Below are 27930 nucleotides of genomic sequence, written 5' to 3' on the forward strand. Positions count from 1 at the left end.
TAGATACAACATCATAACTGATGTTTTAAAGCACGTTATTGCAAACAATTTGGGAATGTTAGTTGATTTAGGCCCATTATGGCTTAAAAGCAGACTCTGCATAAACTATGTAATTTTCCATGGGAGTTTTGCCAGGGATCCCCCTCCAGCATGCGAACAGTCCAGGTGTTAGTACCCTTGAAACAACTTTTCCATCACTATTGTGGCCAGAAAGAGTCCTTGTAGGTTTTAAAGTTCGCCTGCCTATTGAATTCAATTTTAGGTTCGCAACATCACTATTCAGATAGAGCATGCAATTTTAAGCAACTTTCTAATTTACTCCTATTATCAGTTTTTCATCTTTTTTGGTATCTTTATTTGAAAAGGCAGAAATGTAAGCTTATGACCCAGCTCATTTTTTGGTTCAGGACCCTGGATAGTGCTTGACCTTTAAAGTCGTCAATCCCCGGCCTTAATCTTATAACCATTATAAGTTAAAATAATAACATAAATAAAAGAGTTACACACAGCTTTGGTATAAAATTTGGCCGCAGCCATTTTATTAACAACACAATTTAAATATTGAGTAATAAATATTTTCAAACATTTTCAAACATTTTTCCACAGAACATACCTGATGTTCATAAATAACATTACTGACAAATAAAACATAAACCACAGCGGTGCTAGTTCCCAAACCCACAAAAACAAGATGGCCGTTATTCAACAACTGGACTCAGCTATATCCCTGTTGAGTCCGTCCAAGTACACCTAAACTTTAATAGGGAACCCCTTGCCCCTATAAAACCAGTTGTCCACTCACCCCATGGAGAGGCAACTACTTAAAATCCTCCAAATCACTTGGCCATATTGCGTACCATATTTGTCTGGGAACTAGCACCCCCGCCTTGCTGCGACAAACACGAACAAGGAAGGAAAAACAAAGATTAGGGAGGGAGGGAGGGAGCACTTTCTAGAAAGGTTTGATAATTATTCTGATGACAGATTCTCCCGCTCTTTCTTTAAATGCGTAACAGCGCGTGCTAAGCCCGCCCCCTACAGTAAATAACCAATCACACCCAAGGCCTAATTCCTCCAACGGTCAAGTCCCCTTCCCGTTACTTCGAACTCCCAGGGGTTCCCTGACCTTTAAAGTCGTCAATCCCCGGCCTTAATCTTATAACCATTATAAGTTAAAATAATAACATAAATAAAAGAGTTACACACAGCTTTGGTATAAAATTTGGCCGCAGCCATTTTATTAACAACACAATTTAAATATTGAGTAATAAATATTTTCAAACATTTTCAAACATTTTTCCACAGAACATACCTGATGTTCATAAATAACATTACTGACAAATAAAACATAAACCACAGCGGTGCTAGTTCCCAAACCCACAAAAACAAGATGGCCGTTATTCAACAACTGGACTCAGCTATATCCCTGTTGAGTCCGTCCAAGTACACCTAAACTTTAATAGGGAACCCCTTGCCCCTATAAAACCAGTTGTCCACTCACCCCATGGAGAGGCAACTACTTAAAATCCTCCAAATCACTTGGCCATATTGCGTACCATATTTGTCTGGGAACTAGCACCCCCGCCACCGACTGGACTGACCGAACAGCCCAGTCCCGCCAAACCCAATATTTTTCCCAAAGCTTCTTTTATATCGAAAATAAATAGCTGCAGCCCAAATTGGTTAAAATGAACACCATCTTTTAAATAAAATTCCTCAGCTCCATCTACTTCAAAATCTGGGTGGAAAACTACGCCTCCCCCCAACCTCTTAACAAAAGAGCTAATTATTTTGTTAATTTTTTTACGACTCTTTTCTAGCCTATCATAATCCCTCGCTGATCTCCAAACCAACCTAGGAGTAATCTGTGACCAAATTATTTTGATTTCAGGATGAAGTTCCTTTATGTTGCCCAGATCTCTTTTGATTCTTCTAACTAGTTCCTTTTGAGGAATCATACCTAAATCATTTCCCCCCAAATGCACTATCAAAACCTGAGGACGAGGAAACATTCTGCCAAAATCTAGAAACAACGGAAAAAAGAGTTCCCAGCACATCCCCCTAATCCCAAACCATTTGACCTCCCATTGATCCACAGGACACCCAAGCTGAAGGCCGCCCATTTTCTTACTGGCCTCAGCATTGGCCCAGTATATAAACGAATGCCCCATCACCCATACGATCTTTACACCTAAAATAAGAGAAAAAGGAGTGTTCAGGATGATTACAACTCAAACATTCCAAAACATACATTCTATTCAAGGTTTTTTTTTTTTTTTTTTTTTTTTTTTTTTATATCCTTAAATCAGGCCTAACATAAGATTTATAACGACTTGAACCCCATCTACCAATCTTTTTAACTATATCCTCTCTGAGACCTAACATAGCGGCTTCAGTAGCCGCTCCAATCCGGAAAGAATGAGATCCAAACTCTAAAGGATTAAGACCCAATAAAACAATTGAACCTCTTAAAATGGCTCTAAATTGATATTGTGATAAAAAAGAACCGTCTGAATGAACCAACAAAGGGCCATCCTGCAAAGGCCGTATGGACCCATAAAGCATCATTACCTGACATGGACATATTTCACCACCGCTAGGGAATAGCACTATGTTCTTGCCTTTCCCATATATGTCCGTTTTACTATTTCTCAGTAATATTTCTACTCTGTTATCATTCCATAATACATCTTCTTTTTGTAAACCACCTGACACTTTTTTGCTAGGGCTTACCAATTCCGAAACTCTAAATGCCCCAAAAAAGGCCAATACAAAGGCCGTTCTAAATAATATTAATTCAAATCTTGATGCACAAATCTCTGCTAATACCACCCAAACTTTTTGAAGTAAAGAAAATGTAATAGGTCTTCTCTTATCTCTAACCTTTGTCTTTTTCTTCAAGCCTTTAAGAACCTGACGGACCCAAAAAACCTTTGTAACATCAGACAAACCTAATAAGCGAAATCTAAAAGCAAGGGCCGCCAATCTTCTTTCCATATTAGATGGTGACAAACCCACATTTCCCCAATGCCACATCCATTCCAATAAGCAACCCGTGACATCATCATACCCTTCTTTAATTTCAGATTGACATAACCACATTTCCCATTCCTTCCAAACTGATACATAGGACGTCCAAGTACCTGGAGCCAAAGATTTTTTAATTAATTCAGCCAATCCTCCGTCCCAAGCTTCCAAAGTTGGACGGGAAACGTCGCTCCAACTACGTCCGCCTGAGGCGCCAACTCTCGAAAGCGAGACCACTGTGAACGAGATAAAGAATCTGCTATCAAATTAAGCTTACCAGGGATATGTTTTGCCCTGACGAAAACATTCATACTTAAACATTTCAGGACTAGCACTCTTAATAAACGCAAAACTGGTAATGATGATGCAGATAAAGAATTAATAGCAGAAACAACACCCATATTATCTGTATGAAACAATATGGATTTATTCATCAAATCCACTTCCCACACAAACAGAGCCACCAGAATAGGAAATAGCTCAATGAAAACTAGGTTCTTGGTTAAACCTAAATTGACCCACTCTTGAGGCCACACTTCAGCGCACCAATGCCCTTGAAAATAAGCCCCGAAACCAACACCCCCAGCTGCATCAGTTATCAAATCCAAATCAACATTAGAGACCCTAGCTTCCATGAATATTGCAACACCATTAAAATTTTTAAGGAATTCCAACCAAACCTTCAAATCATCCTTGTGACCTTTTTTAATCCTTACAAAATGATGAGGCTTACTAACACCAGACGTAGCCAATGACATTCTTCTAGAAAAAACTCTACCAATAGGAATGATTCTGCAAGCAAAATTCAACTTTCCAAGTAAAGATTGCATTTTTCTCAAAGTCACCTTACGGACCGCCAAAAATTGCTGAATCATTTCTGACAAATCCACAATCTTTTCCAGAGGCAGCCTACATTCCATACTTTCAGAATCTATTGTAATACCCAGAAATTTAAGGGCCGTAACTGGACCCTCAGATTTTTCCATTGCAATAGGAACCCCAAAATCAGATGCCATTGAATAAAAACAATCCCTTAATTTCAAACAAACGTCCGAATCATGGGGACCAACAAAAAGAAAATCATCCAGATAATGAACTACTGAAGAAAATCCAGACCTGAATTTAACAACCCATTCCAAAAATGAACTAAAGCATTCAAACAGAGAACAAGAAATAGAACAACCCATCGGGAGACATAAGTCAATGTAGAAAAAACCCTCAAAGCAACAACCCAGCAAATAATGTGAAGAAGGATGAACTGGAAGTAACCGAAAAGCCGCCTCAATATCTATTTTAGCCATTAAAGCGAATTGCCCAGCCTCTCTGACCAACTTAACCGCCATGTCAAATGATGTATAAGACACAGACGATAATTCATCCGGAATATCATCATTAACAGATCCACCTTTTGGAAACGATAAGTGGTGAATTAAACGAAATTTACCAGGCTCTTTCTTAGGAACCACTCCTAAAGGAGAAATACGCAAATGGGGGATAGGAGATATTTTAAAAGGACCTGCCATTCGACCCAAAGAAACCTCCTTCTCAAGCTTACTCCTAACAACCTCAGGCCATTCCCTAGCAGACTTAAGGTTACCCCTGTAATGAACAACGCCTCCCGAAGATGGAATTCTGAAACCAAACTCAAAACCATGTAGCAACAACAAGGCCTTATCACCACAACCTTTCTGTTTAGCGTAAAGTACGAGCCACAGCTCCATCCCGCTTAGCCTCACCGGAGTTAGTCCCTTTTTCAGGGAGCTCCTGTGTTCCTCCCAATTTGTTCTTTTTGAAACACTTACTGGAAGGGTGGGATCCACCACACCCAGAACATTCATGTCTGAATTTACATGATGCTCCCCATTTACAGAACTTTTCATTGAAAGCAAAACAGAAACCTTTTTTGGCTGTTGCCGACGAACCGTTTTGAAGAGATCCGCCGGCACTCCCTCGAAAAGGCTGCGAAGACCTTAACGGAGTCATCACTTTTAGCCATAGACCCATATCACGATCATCCCATTTCATCTCAGGCTTAACCGACAAACGTTGTCTAAATTGTTCATCATAATACCACCAAGCCATACCACCATATGTTCTCTGAGCAGCTGCAATTTCATCTAAATAACAAAAGAGGGCCGCTCCTTGATCCGGGAACTTAACAGCAAATACACTAGCATAAATAACAAAAGCCTGGAACCAGTTAGTAAATGTTTTTGGTAATTTTCTGTAACGTCTTTTCCTTTCCTCCTCTTCCTTCTTGGCCGAATCCTTTTTTGAATCTTCAGGTATCTCAAAAGACTGATCAAGAGGAAGGAGGGAAAATAATTCAATAAAATCTCTCTTGTAAATCTTTTCTCTTAACTCTACCATCAAATGCATGCCCAAAGGCCCAATAGAACACAAACAAGACCTGGCCAAAGCCGTGTCAGCAATCTTCAGCTCAGGACCCCCATCCGTTTTGTTATCAACATTAGTCCCCTTTTGCTGAGATAAACCGACCATTTGAGATTGGGGTACTGACCCTACATCCTTTATTCCCTCACCACCAATCCCTAATACCCTATTTTGGTTAACCAATTCTGTGGGAACCCATGAATTGGCGACTCCCCCCGTGACTTTTGTTCCTTCTAATTTGGCTAACAAGTCCCTTAAACCTGCTACAACAGTTATAGATAAGGGATCAGCATGCACACCAACTGTATCAACCCCCACATTCAGATTCACAACACCGGATCCCTCATTACCTGTACTCGGGTCCTGAGGCACTGCAGACTGAATCCTTTGAGATGCAGCCGTAACCTTCTCTGTATTCTGGAAACCAGTAGCCCTGGGATCCGTGTTAGTCATTAATTGCTGCCCTTTTTCCGTCTGTAAAAAAGAAACATGTGACAAACCCCCAGAAGGTGCCCAAATTCCAATGCCCCTACTAGCTGTAGACATACCCAACCTATTATACACTGAAACACCCTTACCCTTCTTAGCTGATGGGACCTCAAACCCTTCTCCCCTTAAATCCCCATACCTCTTGCGTTGTCTACCTCTACCTTGTATTCTCCCAATCCCAGACCTGTTTGGACGTTGAACAGAGTTAACCGAGCTATGACATGTATTATTAATACTCTGACCCATCATGCCCTGAAGACCAAAATTAAAATTGTTGGCCGTACTCACCCTTGTTTCTTCTCCCTTTGCATTAAAACGTTCCACCCCTGGAACGCCGTCCTCAATATCCAGCCTGATATTTTCCGTCCAAGATTCCTGAAGGCCATAAGCCTCCCCACTTAGGCCGTCATTTCCCACCATTAAAAGACCCTGGGAATTCTCAGGCCGTGACCCAGTTTCATTCCCATCTAAAAGAAAAACATCATTAGTGACAGGTAAATTTTTAATTACTTCAACATTCCTATCCCTCAAATTTCTTAACTCGCCCTTTAAAACTGGATCACCCGTGACCCTGACTGACGTATTAAACTGGCTAATAGTGTTAACTACATTGGGAGAAGGAGGAATAAAATCCTCCTCAGAAGAATCTAAATATAAATCTAATTCTACCACACCGTTATCAACCTCGGTATCATGATGACTATCGCTGGCTTCAGGCCTTTCAACCCTCTCGTCTAACACCCGATAAGCCTGATTTTCCGTATTATTGCAAGGTCTTAAAAAATGAGCCGACTTAGCAACATTATGTAACTGTTCTGGAACTGCCTGAGGTATTTCAATCGGCCCTGATACAATCAAACCCTCACCTTTCTTTTTCATTAAGGCGCTACCTAAACTACATATACTCGCTTGTTCATTACCCTCACACAGAGAAATAGGCCTCGGCAGGCCGTCACTTTTACTAGCTTGCTTTTTCCCTCTCATTACTACTTTCTGGCCTAAATTGGCCGTCTTACCCTTAGGCAAAGAATCACCCTTCATTACAGGCTCAGTGAATTGTTCCGTAATGGAACAAGTGCTCCCGGACTGCGTCACATTATCAGCAAACTCCGCTCCGGTCTGCCGACTTCCGGAGCTCGAACTTGACTTCTTCCTCACAGACGCCTTTAACCCCGGACTGGGGCTGGATTTTCTCCGACCGCTATTACCCCCTTCAGCATCAGAACGAACTGGAGGCCTCGAACGCCTCGATGTTTTCGGAGCCACCTCAACGATATCCACTCTGGGTTCGACGACCGGGCTAAGCAATGGACGTAATTTTTCTTCGAGCCAGGTAGGGCCCATTTTTGCAGCTTCCAACTTAAGTTGGTCAAAAATCGCATCAAAATGCGACATCGCAGAATTACTAACTGAGCACAGCACTTTCTAGAAAGGTTTGATAATTATTCTGATGACAGATTCTCCCGCTCTTTCTTTAAATGCGTAACAGCGCGTGCTAAGCCCGCCCCCTACAGTAAATAACCAATCACACCCAAGGCCTAATTCCTCCAACGGTCAAGTCCCCTTCCCGTTACTTCGAACTCCCAGGGGTTCCCTTCTGATTGGTGACTACATTTAGCCACCAATCAGCAAGCGGTATTCAGGTGATGAACCAAAGATAGGCCGGATCGTAAACTTACATTCCTGCTTTTTCAAATAAAGATACCAAGAAGACAACTAAGACAAATTGATAATAGGAGTAAATTAGAAAGTTGCTTAAAATTGCATACTCTACCTGAATCATGAAAGAAAAAAATTGGGTTCAATATCCCTTTAATTTAATTAAGGGGATATAATTATTTCTTTTTTGCTATATGGCCAAAGGTATATGGACACCCCTACTAATTATTATGTTCAGGTTTTTCAGCCACACCCATTTCTAACGGGTGCATAAAACCCAGCACATTGCCATGAAATTTCTATAGACAAACACTGGGTCATACTCTAGAGCTCGGTGATTTTAAATGTGGCATTGTCATAGGATTCCACTTTTGTCACATGTCAGTTCATTACATTTCTGCCATAATAGATCTGTCCCAGTGCGCTCGTATTATGAAATGAAAGCAAACTGTTTTCACTAGCATGCTAACCCGACGAGTGATAAAATCCGAACTTAGACTATTACGTGCGTTCACCTATTTCACCATAGAAGTCAATAGAGAAAAAAACTGGAAAAAAAACCTAAACCCCACTCTCGCACAAACCCGATCGCATATTCTCAAGTGCTCTAACCCAACATAAAAATATGAATATTTCACGCTCCAAAGTTCTGCACATAACAGAATATGTTCTATTCATAAATAAATATTTCTATATATATTGGATGTGGGGTTTTTTGTACAATATATATCTATACCAACATATATAGATGATTTTATAAATAGGTATATATATATATATATATATATATATATATATATATAGTAACTTAGTACATAAGGTTGAAAAAAGACTAAAGTCCATCGAGTTCAACCTATACAAATCTAAAATACTTACAAAAAGCTCCAGTTAAGCTTAAATAACCCCATTAAAATGTGACCCATTTAATACTAGCAATCATATCCATGAATTTTGTTTATATACAGAAATTTATCCAGACTATTTTTAAATGTATCTATGGTATTGGCATTCACTACCTCCTTTGGTAATGAGTTCCACAATTTTATTGCTCTTACAGTGAAAAAACGCTTCCGTTGCAGGAGATTAAATCTAAATCTAAATTATGACCTCTTGTCAGAAACAATTTTCTTGGAATAAACAGAGCTTCTGCCATCTCTGTATATGGGCCTTGAATATATTTATATACAGGGGGTACAGAATTATTAGGCAAATGAGTATTTTGACCACATCATCCTCTTTATGCATGTTGTCTTACTCCAAGCTGTATAGGCTCGAAAGCCTACTACCAATTAAGCATATTAGGTGATGTGCATCTCTGTAATGAGAAGGGGTGTGGTCTAATGACATCAACACCCTATATCAGGTGTGCATAATTATTAGGCAACTTCCTTTCCTTTGGCAAAATGGGTCAAAAGAAGGACTTGACAGGCTCAGAAAAGTCAAAAATAGTGAGATATCTTGCAGAGGGATGCAGCACTCTTAAAATTGCAAAGCTTCTGAAGCGTGATCATCGAACAATCAAGCATTTCATTCAAAATAGTCAACAGGGTCGCAAGAAGCGTGTGGAAAAACCAAGGCGCAAAATAACTGCCCATGAACTGAGAAAAGTCACGCGTGCAGCTGCCAAGATGCCACTTGCCACCAGTTTGGCCATATTTCAGAGCTGCAACATCACTGGAGTGCCCAAAAGCACAAGGTGTGCAATACTCAGAGACATGGCCAAGGTAAGAAAGGCTGAAAGACGACCACCACTGTACAAGACACACAAGCTGAAACGTCAAGACTGGGCCAAGAAATATCTCAAGACTGATTTTTCTAAGGTTTTATGGACTGATGAAATGAGAGTGAGTCTTGATGGGCCAGATGGATGGGCCCGTGGCTGGATTGGTAAAGGGCAGAGAGCTCCAGTCCGACTCAGATGCCAGCAAGGTGGAGGTGGAGTACTGGTTTGGGCTGGTATCATCAAAGATGAGCTTGTGGGGCCTTTTCGGGTTGAGGATGGAGTCAAGCTCAACTCCCAGTCCTACTGCCAGTTTCTGGAAGACACCTTCTTCAAGCAGTGGTACAGGAAGAAGTCTGCATCCTTCAAGAAAAACATGATTTTCATGCAGGAAAATGCTCCATCACACGCGTCCAAGTACTCCACAGCGTGGCTGGCAAGAAAGGGTATAAAAGAAGAAAATCTAATTAAATGGCCTTCTTGTTCACCTGATCTGAACCCCATTGAGAACCTGTGGTCCATCATCAAATGTGAGATTTACAAGGAGGGAAAACAGTACACATCTCTGAACAGTGTCTGGGAGGCTGTGGTTGCTGCTGCACGCAATGTTGATGGTGAACAGATCAAAACACTGACAGAATCCATGGATGGCAGGCTTTTGAGTGTCCTTGCAAAGAAAGGTGGCTATATTGGTCACTGATTTGTTTTGGTTTTGTTTTTGAATGTCAGAAATTTATATTTATGAATGTTGAGATGTTATATTGGTTTCACTGGTAAAAATAAATAATTGAAATGGGTATATATTTGTTTTTTGTTAAGTTGCCTAATAATTATGCACAGTAATAGTCACCTGCACACACAGATATCCCCCTAAAATAGCTAAAACTAAAAACAAACTAAAAACTACTTCCAAAAATATTCAGCTTTGATATTAATGAATTTTTAGGGGTTCATTGAGAACATGGTTGTTGTTCAATAATAAAATTAATCCTCAAAAATACAACTTGCCTAATAGTTCTGCACTCCCTGTAAAGTAATCATGTCACCTCTCAAGCACCTTTTTTCTAAAGAAAACAGAACCAGTTTGGCTAGCCTCTCCTCATAGGTTAATTTCTCCAATCCCCTTATTAGCTTTGTGGCCCTTCTCTGAACTTTTTCTAGTTCTGCAATATCTTTTTTAGCAATTGGTCCCCAGAACTGCACTCCAAACTCAAGGTGAGGTCTTACCAGGGCTTTATATAATGACAGAATTATGCTTTCCTCCCTTGAATCAATGCCTCTTTTAATACATGCTAGTATCTCATTAGCCTTTGAAGCCGCTGCCCTGCATTGTGCTCCCATCTTTAGCTTGTTATCTATTACTACTCCCAAATCCCTTTCCTCCTGTGTTTGGCTAAGTCTTGTCCCATTTAAAAAATACGTAGCCTGCTTATTTTTACTTCCAAAATGCAGAACCTTGCATTTTTCCGTATTAAATCTCATTTTCCATTCACTTGCCCATAGTTCTAATTTTAGCAAATCCCTTTGTAAAGAGAGTTCGTCCTGCTCTGACCTTATGACCTTACTTAACTTAGTATCATCTGCAAAAATAGAGATGTCGCTATTTAATCCTTGCTCCAAGTCATTTATAAAAATATTAAAAAGAACAGGGCCCAGTACTGATCCCTGGGGGACGCCACTGATTACCTTTGTCCAATCTGAGTATGATCCATTTACTACTACTCGTTGCTCCCTATCTTTTATCCAGTTATTTATCCATGAGCTAACATTTTCAGCTATTCCCAGTCCCTTAATTTTGTGCATTAATCTCTCATGTGGCACTGTATCAAATGCCTTTGCAAAATCTAAGTATATCACATCAACTGATTCCCCTCTATCTATATTTCTACTTACTTCCTCGTAGAATCTAATTAGATTAGTTTGACATGATCTATTTCTCCTAAAGCCATGCTGATTAGAACTCATAATCTTGTTTACACGAATATGTTCATCAATATAATCCCTTATAATCCCTTCAAATATCTTCCCCAATATTGATGTCAGACTAACTGGTCTATAGCTTCCTGGATCATCCCTGCTTCCCTTTTTGAAGAGTGGCACCACATCAGCTTTACGCCAATCCTGGGGTACCATGCCTGAGGATAATGAGTCTTAAAAAAATAAAGAGTAAAGGTTTGTCTATAACAGTGCTAAGTTCCCTTAACACCCTTGGGTGTATTCCATTTGGGCCTGGAGTTTTATTTACCTTAATATTTTCCAGTTTTTTCCTGATATCCTCTAAACAAAACCCAGTTAGTGGTATGGACTGGCATGTTCTATTCTGTTCCAAAGTATCATTCAATGGTTCCTCTCTTGTGTATACTGAAGAAAAAAACTGGTTTAGTACCTCAGCCTTCTCCCTGTCATTATTTATCATGCTACCCTCCACGCATTTTAATGTACCTATATTATCCTTCTTAGATTTTTTGCTATTTATGTACTTAAAGAACCTTATATATAGGAATATCTTTTTATAAATAGATATAACATATTCTGCTATGCGCAGAAAATTGGAATGTCAAATATTTACAGTAAATATACACTATAACACTTTATTAAAAATTTATATTGCATAAATATGTTTTTTCATCTTTTCAGCTACTTAACTGCAAAGGGCTCCAATATACACACACACATATATATATGTCTTTATATGTATACATATGTATTCATGTGTTTATATGTCTATATATGTCTGTAAATACATATATACACATATAAATACAAAAATGCATATGTACACATATATAAACATTTATATATACATAAATATATACATTTTTAAAGATGTATATGTATGTATGTCTATGTTAAAGTATTTTGCCTGCCTTTTTGTTTCTAATACCTGAGATCTCATATATTTGAGCCTTTATAACTTTTTGGTGCAATTTTTTTTAATAATGGTGTTATTACTATAGATTGTAATGTATTTTTGCTGTGTTTTATGCAACTTCTTTGTTTTTCGTGAAACAGTTAACCAGAGCTCTGAAGTAGCTATAATAATGCTATTGTAATTCTCAATTGTACTCAAACGATCGCCTTTACTTTCAACTTTTAATACCAGCTATAAGCCCAACGAGCGTAAACAACCGCGATAAACCCCTTATCACTCAGGCGCTCCACTAGTAATTTGTTATGTTAATTTGTGTTTATTCATAGTATCCAATATATCAGCAGATAAGCATATTCTTGCAAAAAGATCTGCATGCTAAAGAAATGTTTTAAAATCATTTAAAACTGTTAATAAAATATGCAATTTTTTAGTCCAGAATCGTATCTCATTTGCTGATTTTCTATATAAAGTGTTAAAAATTTAGCACTGCCAAACTAGCCCGTGTATTAGTTGAAAGTAAAAAGGTAGCGCCTGAGCAAAAGACATAGGCATGCTAACCTCAGGACTTCAGATATGGCGACCACACTCCTCACCATTTGACTTCTATGGGGCGCGCTGAAGAAATGTCTATTAATTATTGATTGTGTGGTAACCGGACAATGCTCTAAATTAACTGCGCTAAAGCCGAAGTTGCGTTAGGAATATTTTACCTTCCTATGTTCTTTACATACATGACAATGTTCTTTTTATTTTTAAATATATATTTCTTTATATCTAAAAATAATTTGTAAAATATATATCTATACCTATATATCTATATTAATTTAAGATATGGGGGGATATTTATCAAAGCGTCAACTGATAATATGCTGGAATCCCGCGTCGTGTTTGACGCAAGATCGTCAAATGTTGAAATGTGTGACGAAACATACGCTCCCGCAATCTCAATCCAACGCAGATTGATGCTTGCATCATTACAGATGTTTTGAATTTGCATTCAACTCTATTTGACCCTTTTCACAATTTATCAAATATTTAACAGGTACCCTCGTGTCTATTCCGACGCAGCGTAACTAGTTTTCAAACCGCCACCCTTGAGGCCGTGGATGCCATAGAATCAATGGGAGTCTGAAAACACAGAAAGATTATGTTCGATGCTGCAAGAGAATGAAGCATATTACATAATAAAAGTAAATTAAAAACTTTATTAAAATTGTATACCCTTTCTAAATCAAACAATATTATTGCTCCACATTTAGTGCACTAGTAGATATAGGGGATAAAAATGAAAAATACATTACTACTTATGAATTATGTTACATCTTTGACTCTCATTACAAAGCAATGGGACAATATTATTTCTCCAAAATTGGTGCAAAGGTTTGTCCCAAACTTGTTGCACTAATAGATATAGAGATAAAAATGAAATAAATACACAGCATAATATAGCTAACTTCCTTTTTATTTTTTCGATAAATCTATTTGCATCATGTTTAGGGAATATAATACAAGTCCCACTCTCCAATTCGTACCAAATTTGACGCTTTGCGCACCAATTATGACGCAAACTCCTAAACAACCCACACACTAGTGAATTTTTCAACGACTTTTGTTTGGAATATGCATAATCACATGATTTATGACATCAGCCAAACTGATTCAAATAAACATTTTAAACTATCACTAACTAATCAAATTGCTTGATACTTGTGTCATTAATTACTCATCAGAACTTGTAAGTGCCGTATGTTACATTGTGTATTATACTTTGAAAATATGTATATGTGAAATTAGTATTAAAGGTAAACATTGATGCTGACATTAGGACACACAGCGTAATATTTTAGACAATAATTTTCAAATTCGAATGATGTTTGATTCAATATATTCTTAAGCTGATAGCTCAAAGGGTTAGCCCACCTAACATTAAACTGTCATGAATCAAATACAGTAGAAATTAAAATCACCTCTTCGCTGTCATGCTATTTTCAGTGTTTTTCTTCCTTCTCTTTAATTTATTTTTCAGTAAGAAATGTCATCTTATATGCCAGCCCATTTTGTAACACCTGTGTAGGGGTAGTTTTTAAAACTAGATTGCAATCAGGAGGGGTTACACAGGTACAGAGAGAAAACTGTCCCAGATCTTAAAATATCCATTGATTGCAAATAAATACATATGATACCCTGATTAAATGTTATATTTGCAATTATTCCTGCTCAGAATAATAATACATTTACACAATATATAGTGGTATAAATAAACACAGAGATATGAAAGACAACATTGTTTAGAACAAGAAAAAAGGAATTTAGGGACATGTAAAACTGAGAAAAAAGTGAAGGGTGCACAGGCTTATGTAATCACCCTAGACATATACAAAACATGGAAGGGGACTGCACTCTCAGACTGGACTGGGTACACATCCCATGACCCTGCAAAATGCACAGCTCTGGCTGCACAATAGCACTCTCAGGAAGTTGCACTGAGCCCAGAGTCACAGGCAGTTAACCCCAGAAGGGTCTGGGTGCAAGGCCCATAGGGAAAATTACAAAACAAATTAATACAGCACACAGAGAAAGTCCAGCACTCACTTACAAGCTCTCAGCTAAGATTAAATGCAAAAATGAAAGAGTTAGTTACCGCATCTGGCCAAATGGGATAAGCCCAGGTACCATGTCAAGGTCTCTTCCAAAACCTGAGTCCCTAAACAGCCACAAAATGCAAGCTCTCAATCCAACAAACTGGGAACAAGTGAAGGGTGCACAGGCTTATGTAATCACCCTAGACATATACAAAACACAGGAAGGGGACTGCACTCTCAGACTGGACTGGGTACACATCCCATGACCCTGCAAAATGCAAAGCCCTGGGTGCACAATAGCACTCTCAGGAAGCTGCACTGAGCCCAGAGTCACAGGCAGTTAACCCCAGAAGGGTATGGGTGCAAGGCCCATAGGGACAATTACAAAACAAATTAATACAGCACACAGAGAAAGTCCAGCACTCACTTACAAGCTCTCAGCTAAGATTAAATGCAAAAATGAAAGAGTTAGTTACCGCATCTGGCCAAATGGGATAAGCCCAGGTACCATGTCAAGGTCTCTTCCAAAATCTGAGTCCCTAAACAGCCACAAAATGCAAGCTCCCAATCCAATAAACTGGGAACAAGTGAAGGGTGCACAGGCTTATGTAATCACCCTAGACATATACAAAACGCGGAAAGGAACTGCACTCTCAGACCGGATTGGGTACACATCCCATGACCCTGCAACATGCACAGCCCTGGGTGCACAATAGCACTCTCAGGAAGCAGCACTGACCCCAGAGTCACAGGCAGTTAACCCCAGACAGGTCTGGGTGCAAGGCCCATAGGGAAAATTACAAAACAAATTAATGCAGCACACAGAGAAAGTCCAACACTCACTTACAAGCTCTCAGCTAAGATGAGAAGCAAAAATGGAAGAGTTAGTTACCGCATCTGGCCAAATGGTATAAGCCCACATACCACATCAAGGTCTCTTCCAAAACCTGAGTCCCTAAACAGCCACACAATGCAAGCTCTCAATCCAACAAACTGGGAACAAGTGAAGGGTGCACAGGCTTATGTAATTACCCTAGACATATACAAAACACGGAAGGGGACTGCACTCTAAGACCGGACTGGGTACACATCCTATGACCCTGCAACATGCACAGCCCTGGGTGCACAATAGCACTCTCAGGAAGCTGCACTGACCCAGAGTCACAGGCAATTAACCCCAGACAGGTCTGGGTGCAAGGCCCATAGGGAAAATTACAAAACAAATTAAAGGGACAGTCTACACCAGAATTTTAATTGTTTAAAAAGATAGATAATTCCTTTATTACCCATTCCCTAGTTTTGCATAACCAACACAATTATATAAATACACTTTTTACCTCTGTTATTACCTTGTATCTAAGCCTCTGCAAACTGCCCCCTTATTTCAGTTCTTTTGACAGTCACCCATTTTAGCCAATCAGAGCTGGCTCACTGGAACTCTACGTGCGTGAGCACAGTGTTATCTATATGACACTCATGAACTAACACCCTCTAGTTGTGAAAAACTGTCAAAATGCCCTGAGAGAAGAGGCAGCCTTTAAGGGCTTAGAAATTTGATTATGAACCTCCTAGGTTTAGCTTTCAACTAAGAATACCAAGAGAACAAAGCAAAATTGGTGATAAAAATAAATTGGAAAATTGTTTAAAATTACATTCTCTATCTGAATCATGAAAGTTTATTTTGGGCTAGACTGTCCCTTTAATACAGCACATAGAGAGAGTCCAGCACTCACTTGCAAGCTCTCAGCTAAGATTAAATGCAAAAATGGAAGAGTTAGTTACCGCATCTGGCCAAATGGGATAAGCCCAGGAACCACGTCAAGGTCTCTTCCAAAACCTGAGTCCCTAAACAACCACAAAATGCAAGCTCTCAATCCAACAAACTGGGAACAAGTGAAGGGTGCACAGGCTTATGTAATCACCCTAGACATATAAATAAAACGGAAGGGGACTGCACTCTCAGACCGGACTGGGTACACATCCCATGACCCTGCAACATGCACAGCCCTGGGTGCACAATATCACTCTCAGGAAGCTGCACTGACCCCAGAGTCACAGGCAGTTAACTCCAGACAGGTCTGGGTGCAAGGCCCATAGGGAAAATGACAAAACAAATTAATACAGCACACAGAGAAAATCCAGCACTCACTTACAAGCTCTCAGCTAAGATTAAAAGCAAAAATGGAAGAGTTAGTTACTGGCACTGCATCTGGCCAAATGGGATAAGCCCAGGTACCATGTCAAGATCTCTTCCAAAACCTGAGTCCCTAAACAGCCACAAAATGTAAGCTCTCAATCCAACAAACTGGGAACAAGTAAAGGGTGCACAGGCTTATGTAATCACCCTAGACATATACAAAACATGGAAGGGGACTGCACTCTCAGACCGGACTGGGTACACATCCCATGACCCTGCAACATGCACAGCCCTGGGTGCACAATAGCACTCTCAGGAAGCTGCACTGACCCCAGAGTCACAGGCAGTTAACCCCAGACAGGTCTGGGTGCAAGGCCCATAGGAAAAATTACAAAACAAATTAATGCAGCACACAGAGAAAGTCCAGCACTCACTTACAAGCTCTCAGCTAAGATTAAAAGCAAAAAAATCCTAGAGTGATTACATAAGTCTGTGCACCCTTCACTTGTTCCCAGCTTGTTGGATTGAGAGCATGCATTGTTTGGCTGTTTAGGGACCCAGATTCTGGGAGAGACCTTGACGTGGTACCTGGGCTTGTTCCATATGGCCAGATGCGGTAACTAACTCTTCCATTTTTGCTTTTAATCTTAGCTGAGAGCTTGTAAGTGAGTGCTGGACTTTCTTTGTGTGCTGTATTAATTTGTTTTGTAATTTCCCCTGTGGGCCTTGCACCCAGACTGTCTGGGGTTAACCGCCTTTGACTCTGGGGTCAGTTCAGCTTCCTGAGAGTGCTATTGTGTACCCAGGGCTGTGCATTTTGCAGGGTCATGGGATGTGTATCCAGTCCCCTTCCGTGTTTTGTATATGTCTAGGGTAATTACATAAGCCTGTGCACCCTTCACTTGTTCCCAGTTTGTTGGATTAAGAGCTTGCATTCTGTGGCTGTTTAGGGACTCAGGTTTTGGAAGAGACCTTGACGTGGTACCTGGACTTATCCCATTTGGCCAAATGCAGTAACTAACTCTTCCATTGTTGCTTTTAATCTTAGCTTAGAGCTTGTAAGTGAGTGCTGGACTTTCTTTGTGTGCTGTATTAATTTGTTTTGTAATTTTCCCTATGGGCCTTGCACCCAGACCTGTCTGGGGTTAACTGCCTGTGACTCTGGGGTCAGTGCAGCTTCCTGAGAGTGCTATTGTGCACCCAGGGCTGTGCATGTTGCAGGGTCATAGGATGTTATATATATAGGATATATATATTTATATATATACCTGTATATATATATATATATATAATACACATCTTCCAGTTTAACCCACCAAATGTCTACAGCCTGGGTGCAAAGATAAGGCAGTATACAGGAACAAACGTTTGCACTCACAGGTCTTTTTTTCAAACTTTTAATGTGGAACGTTTTTGGGGTATTATAACCCCATCATGCTGATGATGGGGTTATAATACCCCGAAAACGTTCCACATTAAAAGTTTGAAAAAAAGACCCGTGAGTGCAAACGTTTGTTCCTATATATATATATATATATATATATATATATATATATATATATACAAGTATGTGCAAATATATATGTACAAATTCTAGCATTAATAATCATTTATAAAAAAAATACATGATTTTAAATCATATCATGACTTCTAGAAATACAAATACACTTTAATATATGTGAAAGTATCATATAACAGATTAGCTTTAGAGAAATGTGCTTGTTCATGGACAGTAATGAAATTGTATAAATAAAGTTGGGGGGAAAACAGAATAACGGCGACATCGATGACTGTAAAATTGTTTTTCCATTAATGTATTTTAAATGACTTGTTATACCAACTGCAGAGTATAAAATATTTGAGAAATTCCATTTTCATGCTTATTTGTGTATATTAAGTAGCTGATTTTGTGCTTTGAAACCACAGCCTATTACAATGGGTTGAACTTAAAGGTGATATCAGATCTCATTATGTTCTAAGTTTGTGTAAACAGACTTGCTTCCTTATCTTTTATTTGGCTGGAACACCAAAGCTCAATACATAGAGAGAACAATAGAAAATGATAATTTTATTACTTAACTATCCTGCATCCCACTGAGAATGTAATCTCTTCTGCTGGCTGTGTATACTTAGGGTATTCAATAGCCTACACTCCAGTATTCATTTGTTCAGTGTAGGTGGTGATACCACAGGCTAAATCAGCTATTTCAAATGATGAAAGGAGTAAAGGAGCTACTTGTAACCAATTTAATACACTCTAGCAGGTTAAAAGGATCATTGGGAATAATTTAAAGGGGAGAAATGTTTTGGGTGAACTGTCCCTTTAACAACAGTCTGATGCTCATTGCGTCGTACTTGACGCTCGTGTTTTTGACTGTTTTTTTTTATAAATAAGGGAATCGTATACAGATCCGCGGCATAGATGTCTGGAGAGCGTATTGACGCCGGTGAATGCACCGAGATTGACGCTTTGATAAATATCCCCCATGGTGGAGAAAAATGCATGAGATTAAAATTCTCTATTTCATAAAAGCAAGAGCAATAGAAATATTGTATAGGTAATTAGCACATCTAGATGCATATCCCTGATTGCGTTTCCCCAGCAGTATTCTGTACATTGTTACCAATGCACCATAGAATTCTGGGTATGCTGTACAAATTAGATATTCAGTGTCTCAGGCTTTTTACTTCTGGTACCGTGTAGTGATGTCGTGAACTGTTGGCCGGAGAACAGTTCCGGGCGATCTTAGCTTGTTCGCCGCAGCGGGCAAACATATGCGATGTTCGATCCGCCCCCTATTCGTCATCATTGAGGAAACTTTGACCCTGTATCTCACAGCCTGCAGACACATTTGAGCCAATCAGCAGCAGACACACCCTCACAGACCCTCCCAGCTCCTGGGCAGCAGCCATTTTAGATTCATTACGATCCTTAGTGAGAGGAGGGTTAGTGCTGCTGCTGGTAAATTTTATAGGGAAATAGATAGCTAGGCTAGTGTATTTAGTGTCCACTACAGTCCTGAAGGACTCATGTAAGGACAGCACCCCAAAAAGCCATTTTTAGGGCTAGAACTTCAGCCCAAAAAGCCCTTTTTAGGGCTAGAACTTCAGTCATTTTTTTTGTTTTTTTTTTTTTTGTAATTTTATTTGCATTTGCCTGGCTGTCAGCCTGTGTGTGAGGCTCACAGCATATACTGTGATTAGTGCCACCACTGATATCTGCTTAATATTAGTGTAAATTTAAAAAAAAACACTTTTACATCATTTTGCTAGTGTAATCTAATTTCATTTTCTATCAGGCCTGTGTGTCAGGCCCACTTCATATACTGTGATTAATTGCTCTGTGCCACCACTGATATCTGGTGTAACATTAGTGTAAAATTAAAAAAAAAAAAACTTTTACATCATTTTGCTAGTGTAATCCAATTTCATTTTCTATCAGGCCTGTGTGTCAGGCTTACAGCATATACTGTGATTAATTGCTCTGTGCCACCACTGATATCTGCTTAACATTAGTGTAAATTTAAAAAAAAAAACTTTTACATCATTTTGCTAGTGTAATCTAATTTTATTTTCCATCAGGCCTGTGTGTCAGGCCCACATCATATACTGTGATTAATAGCTCTGTTTTCCACTACTTATATCTGGTGTAACATTAGTGTACATTTCTTTAAAAAAAATGTTTTACATCAGTCCTCTTCTAGTGTTATTTAATTTTAGTTGCCAGGCCAGCCTGGCTGCCACTAGTGCCAGCCTGTGTGTCAGGCTGCCAGCATATACTGTGCCTACTTCCATCCTCAGTGCCACCACTCCTATCTGGTGTAACATTAGTTTAAATTTTGTAAAAAAAAAAACTTTTACATCAGTCTTCTAATGTTATTTAATTTTATTTGCCAGGCCAGCTTGCCACTAGTGCCAGCCTTTGTTTTAGGCTGCCAGCATATGCTGTGCCTACGTCCATCCTCAGTGCCACCACTTCTATCTGTTGTAACATTAGTGTAACTTTTTTTAAAAAAAACTTTTACATCAGTCTGCTAGTGCAATTGAATTGCAGTTGCCTGCCTGCCAGCGTGTGTGCCAGGCCCACTTGCCAACTAGTGCCACCAATCATATTTGTTATAACAGTATTGTAAATATTTTAAAAAAAACTTTTTTGACTGTGAAACATCAGTCAGCTAGTGTAATCTAATTGCAGTTGCCTTCCTCCCAGCGTGTGTGCCAGGCCCACTTGCCAACTAGTGCCACCAATCATATTTGTTATAACAGTAGTGTATCAAACTATCAAATCTATCTATTTATCTATCGAATCTATCTATCAATCGTATCTATCAAATATAAATTGCATCTATTGATCTATGTAATTCGTATCTATCAAATGTATATTGCATCTTTTGATCTATGTAATTCGTATCTATCAAATGTATATTGCATCGATTGATCTATGTAATTCGTATCTATCAAATGTATATTGCATCTATTGATCTATGTAATTTGTATCTATCATATGTATATTGCATCTATTGATGATCTATGTAATCTATGTATCTATCTATCTATCTATCAAATCTATCTATCTCGTGGTTGTGCAAATGGACTGTTTGCAGTTGTTTACACGGGGAGTTTGGTCTGTCACTGTGAAGCGGGCTTAACTCTTACACTACCTGATCAATACAACATCATACCTGATGTTTTAAAGCACGTTATTCAAAAAAAATTAGGAATGTTAGGTAATTAAGGCCCTTTATGGGTTAAAACCAGACTCTGCATCAACTATGTAATTTTCCGTGGGAGTTTTGCCATGGATCCCCCTCCGGCATGCCACAGTCCAGGTGTTAGTCCCCTTGAAACAACTTTTCCATCACTATTGTGGCCAGAAAGAGTCCTTGTGGGTTTTAAAGTTCGCCTGCCTATTGAACAGTAGCGGAAGTTCGAGTCTGCCGTTCGCGAACCGAAATTTTAAGGTTCGCAACATCACTAGTACCATGTTAACACAGAAATCCTCTATTGGGGTAAGTACTGCGAAAGCAAAACCACTACTGGACAGCTATTTTGTGCTCATAAGCCCTCATTAGCAGAAGTTAGGTTTGGTTTGCTGCTAAGTGAAGCTCATTTCCAGGGCAAAACCAACATTAATTAAAATCCTCCATTTTATAAAAGTAAGAACAACGGAATTATTGCATAGGCAATTAGCACATCTAGCACATCAAGTATCCCCGCTTGCTTTTCCGAAGAAGTATACAATTGTGCTAAAAGAAGCTACTTCGAGATGGTAACCGAGCCATAGAACGAACCACTGAGCTGTTGTTCCTTCCTGGCAAACTGCTTCTCTTTCTGTTTGTATCTGTATTATGACCCTGTGGAAAGTATCCTTAAGGGTGATGGGGAAAACCAGACGTGGATTCCTTGCCCAATGTGCCTAGAGAGATATGACTGCACCTCACTGATGAGGCTTAAAGAAGGCCGAAATGATCGTCTGGGGTTGGCTGTTATTTCGGGGTTGGACTGACCTTGTTAGGCAGGATCAAACTGATAAATTTCAGGAACGTTTTCCTCTGTGAAAAAGCAAAATTGGGCAGAAAAAAGCTGCTCCCAGGTGATAGCTGGGCCCTAGAGCAAACCACTGAGCTGTTGGTAGACTGCTTTTCTTTCTCTATGTATTTTCCAAGAAGTACTCTATATACATTGTTACCAATGTACTAGAGAATATGGGTAAGATATGGAATATCTAAGGCTTTTTGCTTCTGGTACCATGTTAAAACATCCTCTATTGGGGTAAGTGCAGCAAAAACAAAAGAGGATTGTTGTGTTTTAAAATGGTACCAGAGGAAAAATGTCTGAGATATTGAATATCTAATTTGCATATCTTACCCAGAATTCTCTGGTGCATTGGAAACAATGTATACCAAATACTTATGTGGAAAGGCAAGTGGGGATACTTGCCTAAATGTGCAAACTGCATATGCAAATCCTAGAGTGATTACATAAGTCTGTGCACCCTTCACTTGTTCCCAGCTTGTTGGATTGAGAGCATGCATTGTTTGGCTGTTTAGGGACCCAGGTTTTCGGAGAGACCTTGACGTGGTACCTGGGCTTTTCCCATTTGGCCAGATGCGGTAACTAACTCTTCCATGTTTGCTTTTAATCTTAGCTGAGTGCTTGTAAGTGAGTGGTGGACTTCATTTGTGTGCTGTATCTCAAGTGGGGCTAAATAGTCTAGCGTTTTGGCAGGCCGGTTGGGGGTACGCAAAAATATTGTTGGTAATGGCGGAAGATGCGGGGGTCAGGGGGGGCACTCTCAATGGGTCATCAACTAATAAGCATCGTGGAACTGTGGAAGGAAGGAGCATTTAGCCGGAAAGTGACAAATGAAGTCCTGGCCTGGCATATAGGCAGATGGGAGCCCCTGCACCTGAAATATGTGGACCGGGTGTGGATGACTCCGGTCCACATATTAATGATCACCCTGTGTCACCAGACAGCTTAGCCTCCTGCTCCACCCACCTCTGTCCCATGCACACAATTTTGACTGCAAGTGCTCAAATAGAAGCGGCACTGCAGCAGCTTAGCTACGTGGACACGTGTGATAGAGCCGTTGAGATTGCGAGTGACACAGGCGAGGCATGTCTGCATCCCCAAATAAGTTATAGTCAGTGCCGGTAAGTAAAGTACTGCTTCTAGTGCTTCCTTGATTCAGACTGCTTCACTTCCAACTAAAAACGTTCATAGTGGCTGGGTGGTTAATATCGATCTGATCTCACAAATTTAAATATTTATTTTTATTATCATTACTCCCCCCCCCAGGGCCTTGTTTAGGAGCAACCAGGCAGCTGCCAGGGGCACCAGCCACACAGCAGGACTCCTGAGAATAAGATCTGAGCTTTAATCCTGTTGATACACGTACAGTCGTATGCAATTCAGGAATAGCTTACCTCCCCTATAAAAAAAGTGCTTCCTTTATTTTGAGGGATGAGTGGGGGTAATGAAGAGAGGGGGTACTCATAAATGAAAAGCCTAATCAAGGGGTACAGGAGAGAAAAAAGGTTGGGAACCGCTGAGATAGAGCATGCAATTGCAGAGCTGTGGTTAACTGTTTGGCAAAAATAAAAATATCACAAAACATCAAAAATACATTACAAAGTACACTTACAATTATAATAACACTGTCTATTAAAAATTATTAAAATAAATATTGAAAAAAAAAGTTATAAGGGCTCAAAGATTTAAGATCTCAGTTGGAAAAAAAAGCCACCAAAGGGCTTTAACATAGAGATACATACATATACATATACAAAAGATTTGTGCATATAAAATAGAAATCCACATAAAGAATGCAACTATAGCCAAGAGATTCCAGTATGTGTTAAAGTGTAACTTTTATTTATCAGATTAAAATAGGGGGAATAAACACTAAGAAAATTTAAAAACATTGTGAGACTACATATTAATGAGTAAATGAGGTAGATAATTTGTAGGTACTATGACTTTATATCCATATGTCAGAAATCTACCACAGGTTCAGATTATAAGTGACAGAGCCTACTCCCCTCAGGGAAATTAGTTTGTAACGCAGGAGGTGGGGTTCTAAATAATGTTGCTGATTGGGGAAGAAAAGTACAATCCACACAGATACTATAATTGTGCACTGCTGGGTGAAAGTAACGTGATATTGAGATTCAGTAGTGATGTTATCACCAGGTAGGTTCAAAGTGTATACAAATCCGTATATAATGTATGTTATTTTTTTAAGCAGATAGGAGTAAATGCTCAACAATGTTTCAAGTAATTTGTTGTGCTTAAACACATGAAACAACTGTGATTAGAATTTCTTACACTCTCGGACCTGTTGGCTAAAGTCATATAGCCATAAATATAACCAGTGTGCCAAGGATTCCCAACATAAGTGGCGTAGCGATTCGCTAAATAAGACCACACAGGAGTAAGTTAGCTACCATAAGATATATGCAACAGTGTTGCTGATTCACCCACGTTCAGAAGTTCTATTGTCAGTTGATAATATACAAAAATTATTTTAAAATGATTATTACATATGTGAATCTGGTTCACGAGTAACAGATATCACCCAGACCTATGCTGATAGTTATACATTCCAGCTTCAGTGATAACAATGCCTTAATTAGGTAAGAAATATGTATAGAATCTCTGCATAGTAAGCAGGGTAACATAATTTGTATTAGACTAGTAACTGCCCACTGTCACCTCGTGTGAGGTACCCCACTTAATAATGCCAAATGCAGAGTGGTAAGCAGAGTAATATAATTTGTATTAAAATAGTAACTGCCCACTGTCACCTCGTATGAGGTACCCCACTCAATACCGCCAAATGTGATATTCCACAATTATACTCATTACGCTAATAGTAGACTCAGTGTATGAGTCTCAACAATATTTATAAAAGCGTCTCCATATACACTACTGACGCGTTTCGCCTTTTTTAAAGGGGATTTAAAGTCTCTGAGTACTGGAAGATCTACCTCTTCTTGTTCCCAATTGGATTATGGTGGTGTCAATCATCTTTTGAGATCAAATCAAGTTTTAAAGGTGGTATATACTGCTTATGGGATGCATCTCAATAATCTATGACCATCAATTCAGTTTTGGATGGAATGTTTAACTGTTGTTATAATTATTAAGTGCCTTGCTGCAATGATATTATAAGAAGATACAAGAATTGAGCTAAGCTGTCTTGAATGTATATTGCGTAGTTGATCTCCAATTATAACTCTCTAGGTCTTATCAAGGGGGGACACACTTATTATTATTAGTCAAAAACTGAACGTTCCCCTTAGGGAGAACCTGTATGCACTGCAGCCCTTGACACTTGTAAATTAATACCGTTCGTAACACAACCCTCAATAGGGATATAGTAATTACTCCTGTGGAACACACTCGCTCACTGCAACGAATCACTGGAACCATGGGAGCCTCTGGGGTCACTGCATCAACTCTTCCATTGCTCAACTCTCAAAAGGCCAACAGGTACATGAACAATGAAGAACGAGAGGAGCAATTACGGAAAAAGTAAAACTTGAATTTTAATTAGATAAGTAAAAAGCTATATCCATATAGCAGCAGTCGAGAACCAAAACAACAGAAAACCGCTTACGTGTTTCGGCTACATGCCGTATTCATAGCTGACATATTGTTAGATAAAAACTCAGACTATTTAAAAAACGTAGTAACATTTGATTGGTTCCTGTGCACATTATATCACAATGGGGTATGTACATCATATTAATGCTACACAACACTATGATTGCATTACAATTGATATATTATTAAATATGAAATTTGCTGCAATGGAAATAAATATTTATACATTTACATTTTAAGGTTCCAAAAAAGTCCAGTTTTTGGGTCCTTAAAATATAAATGTATAAATATTTATTTCCATTGCAGCAAATTTCATATTTAATAATGTATCAATTGTAATGCAATCATAGTGTTGTATAGCATTAATATGATGTACATACCCCATTGTGATATAATGTGCACAGGAACCAATCAAATGTTACTAAGATTTTTTAAATACTCTGAGTTTTTAGTCTAACAATATGTCAGCTTTGAGTACAGCAGGTAGCCGAAACGTGTAAGCTGTTTTCTGTTGTTTTGGTTCTCGACTGCTGCTATATGGTTATAGCTTTTAACTTATCTAATTAAAAGTCAAGTTTTAAAAAAAGCAGAAGAACAGTGCAATGAAGGGGGGGGGGTGTAATTTTTATAAAAATTGTTATATAGTTCAACAAATAATGAGTAAAGACGTGTATTAAAGTGAGAGATGAAGCTGCACTCTGGTATTACTCTCAAATAGAGTGTGTGAAAGTGCTAGACATTATCTCAGATGGCCCTAACCAACTGATCATCTGCTGGGTTGAATATTGGAGTGAATATCAATAACCAAAGAAATGAAACAACAAAGTAGAAAACTGAAAACAACAAAAATCCTGTGCTATATGTGTAGACCTAAATGTGTAGTACTATTAAATCCTAGAAAAAAACAAAATATGGATCTCAAGTGGTATAATGAATGTCTATGGATATGGCCATACATAGATCCATTCTTGCTGATAGCCAAAATGCTATCTAACAACCTGTTTGGAAATAAAATAAACATTACTCCTTAATAATGAGTATGAAAGGTATAATTCCCTATGATACATAAGCAAATTTACATTTACAAAATATATAATAATTATTCTGTTCATTCATTCCATGTGAGTGGACAGTATTTAATAGATAAATCCATCTGCTTTCAGCTTTGAGGAGTGCAGATTCAAGGTCTCCCACTCTAATGCCTAGGCTAACTTTTTCTACACCCCTGCTTTGTAGTTCATCTCTGTTGGAGTTGTGGTGTGTTAAAAAATGAGAAGCTACACTTGCAAAAGTTTTCCCATTCACCTGATCTTTTGCTGCATTTTTGATATTTCTTAAATGCTCCATTAGTCTTAATCTCAACTTATGTGTCGTCATCACTATATAGAGCATATTGCGCCTGCAGCATAATGCGTATATCACTCCTTCGGTATTGCAGCTAATGTACCTCTTGATTGTATGTTGTTCCCCAAATCTATCTGTTATTTTTGATGTCTTTACAATGTGTTTACACGTGCTGCAATTGCCACATCTGAATGTGCCTGGAGTGAATGCAGATTTGGTTTTCTTTGTATGGAGATGACTACTGCTGATTAAATCTTTTACGTTTATGGTACGTCTGTACCCAATTGCTGGTTTGTCCCCTAACTGTATTTTTAGGATCGGATCCATCATTAAAATATTTAATGCTTTTTGATAATGTCAATTATCTGTGGAGTTTGTGTGTAGGTCAGAATTAGTCTTGGAGTTTTAGGATCTGTTCTGATCTTTCTGTACAGTAATTTATTTCTGTTAGTATGTAGCGCTCTGTATTTTGCCCTCTTTATACTCCTTTTACTGTAACCACGGTTGATTAGCCTATGTTCAAGTTCAGTGGCTCTCAGCTTGAATGTCTGCTCACCCGAGCAGTTCCTACGTATTCTCAGGAACTCACCAGTGG

The 27930-nt window shown here is 38.9% G+C and overlaps 1 protein-coding gene across 1 annotated transcript; it reads right to left on the reverse strand.

Moving 5' to 3' along the window:
• Positions 1–1534: 1534 nt before the first annotated feature.
• On the reverse strand, positions 1535–27662 carry LOC128663462 (uncharacterized). Its single transcript, XM_053717805.1, has 4 exons — positions 27439–27662; positions 6199–6685; positions 5772–5895; positions 1535–2191 (listed from the first exon to the last, which is right to left on the reverse strand). Exons 1-4 carry the CDS (start codon positions 27660–27662, stop codon positions 1536–1538), a joined length of 1491 nt encoding a protein of 496 aa, XP_053573780.1. The 3' UTR covers position 1535.
• Between the last annotated feature and the right edge of the window lie 268 nt (positions 27663–27930).

Source organism: Bombina bombina, chromosome 1, assembly GCF_027579735.1.
Source record: "Bombina bombina isolate aBomBom1 chromosome 1, aBomBom1.pri, whole genome shotgun sequence".
NCBI lineage: Eukaryota > Metazoa > Chordata > Amphibia > Anura > Bombinatoridae > Bombina > Bombina bombina.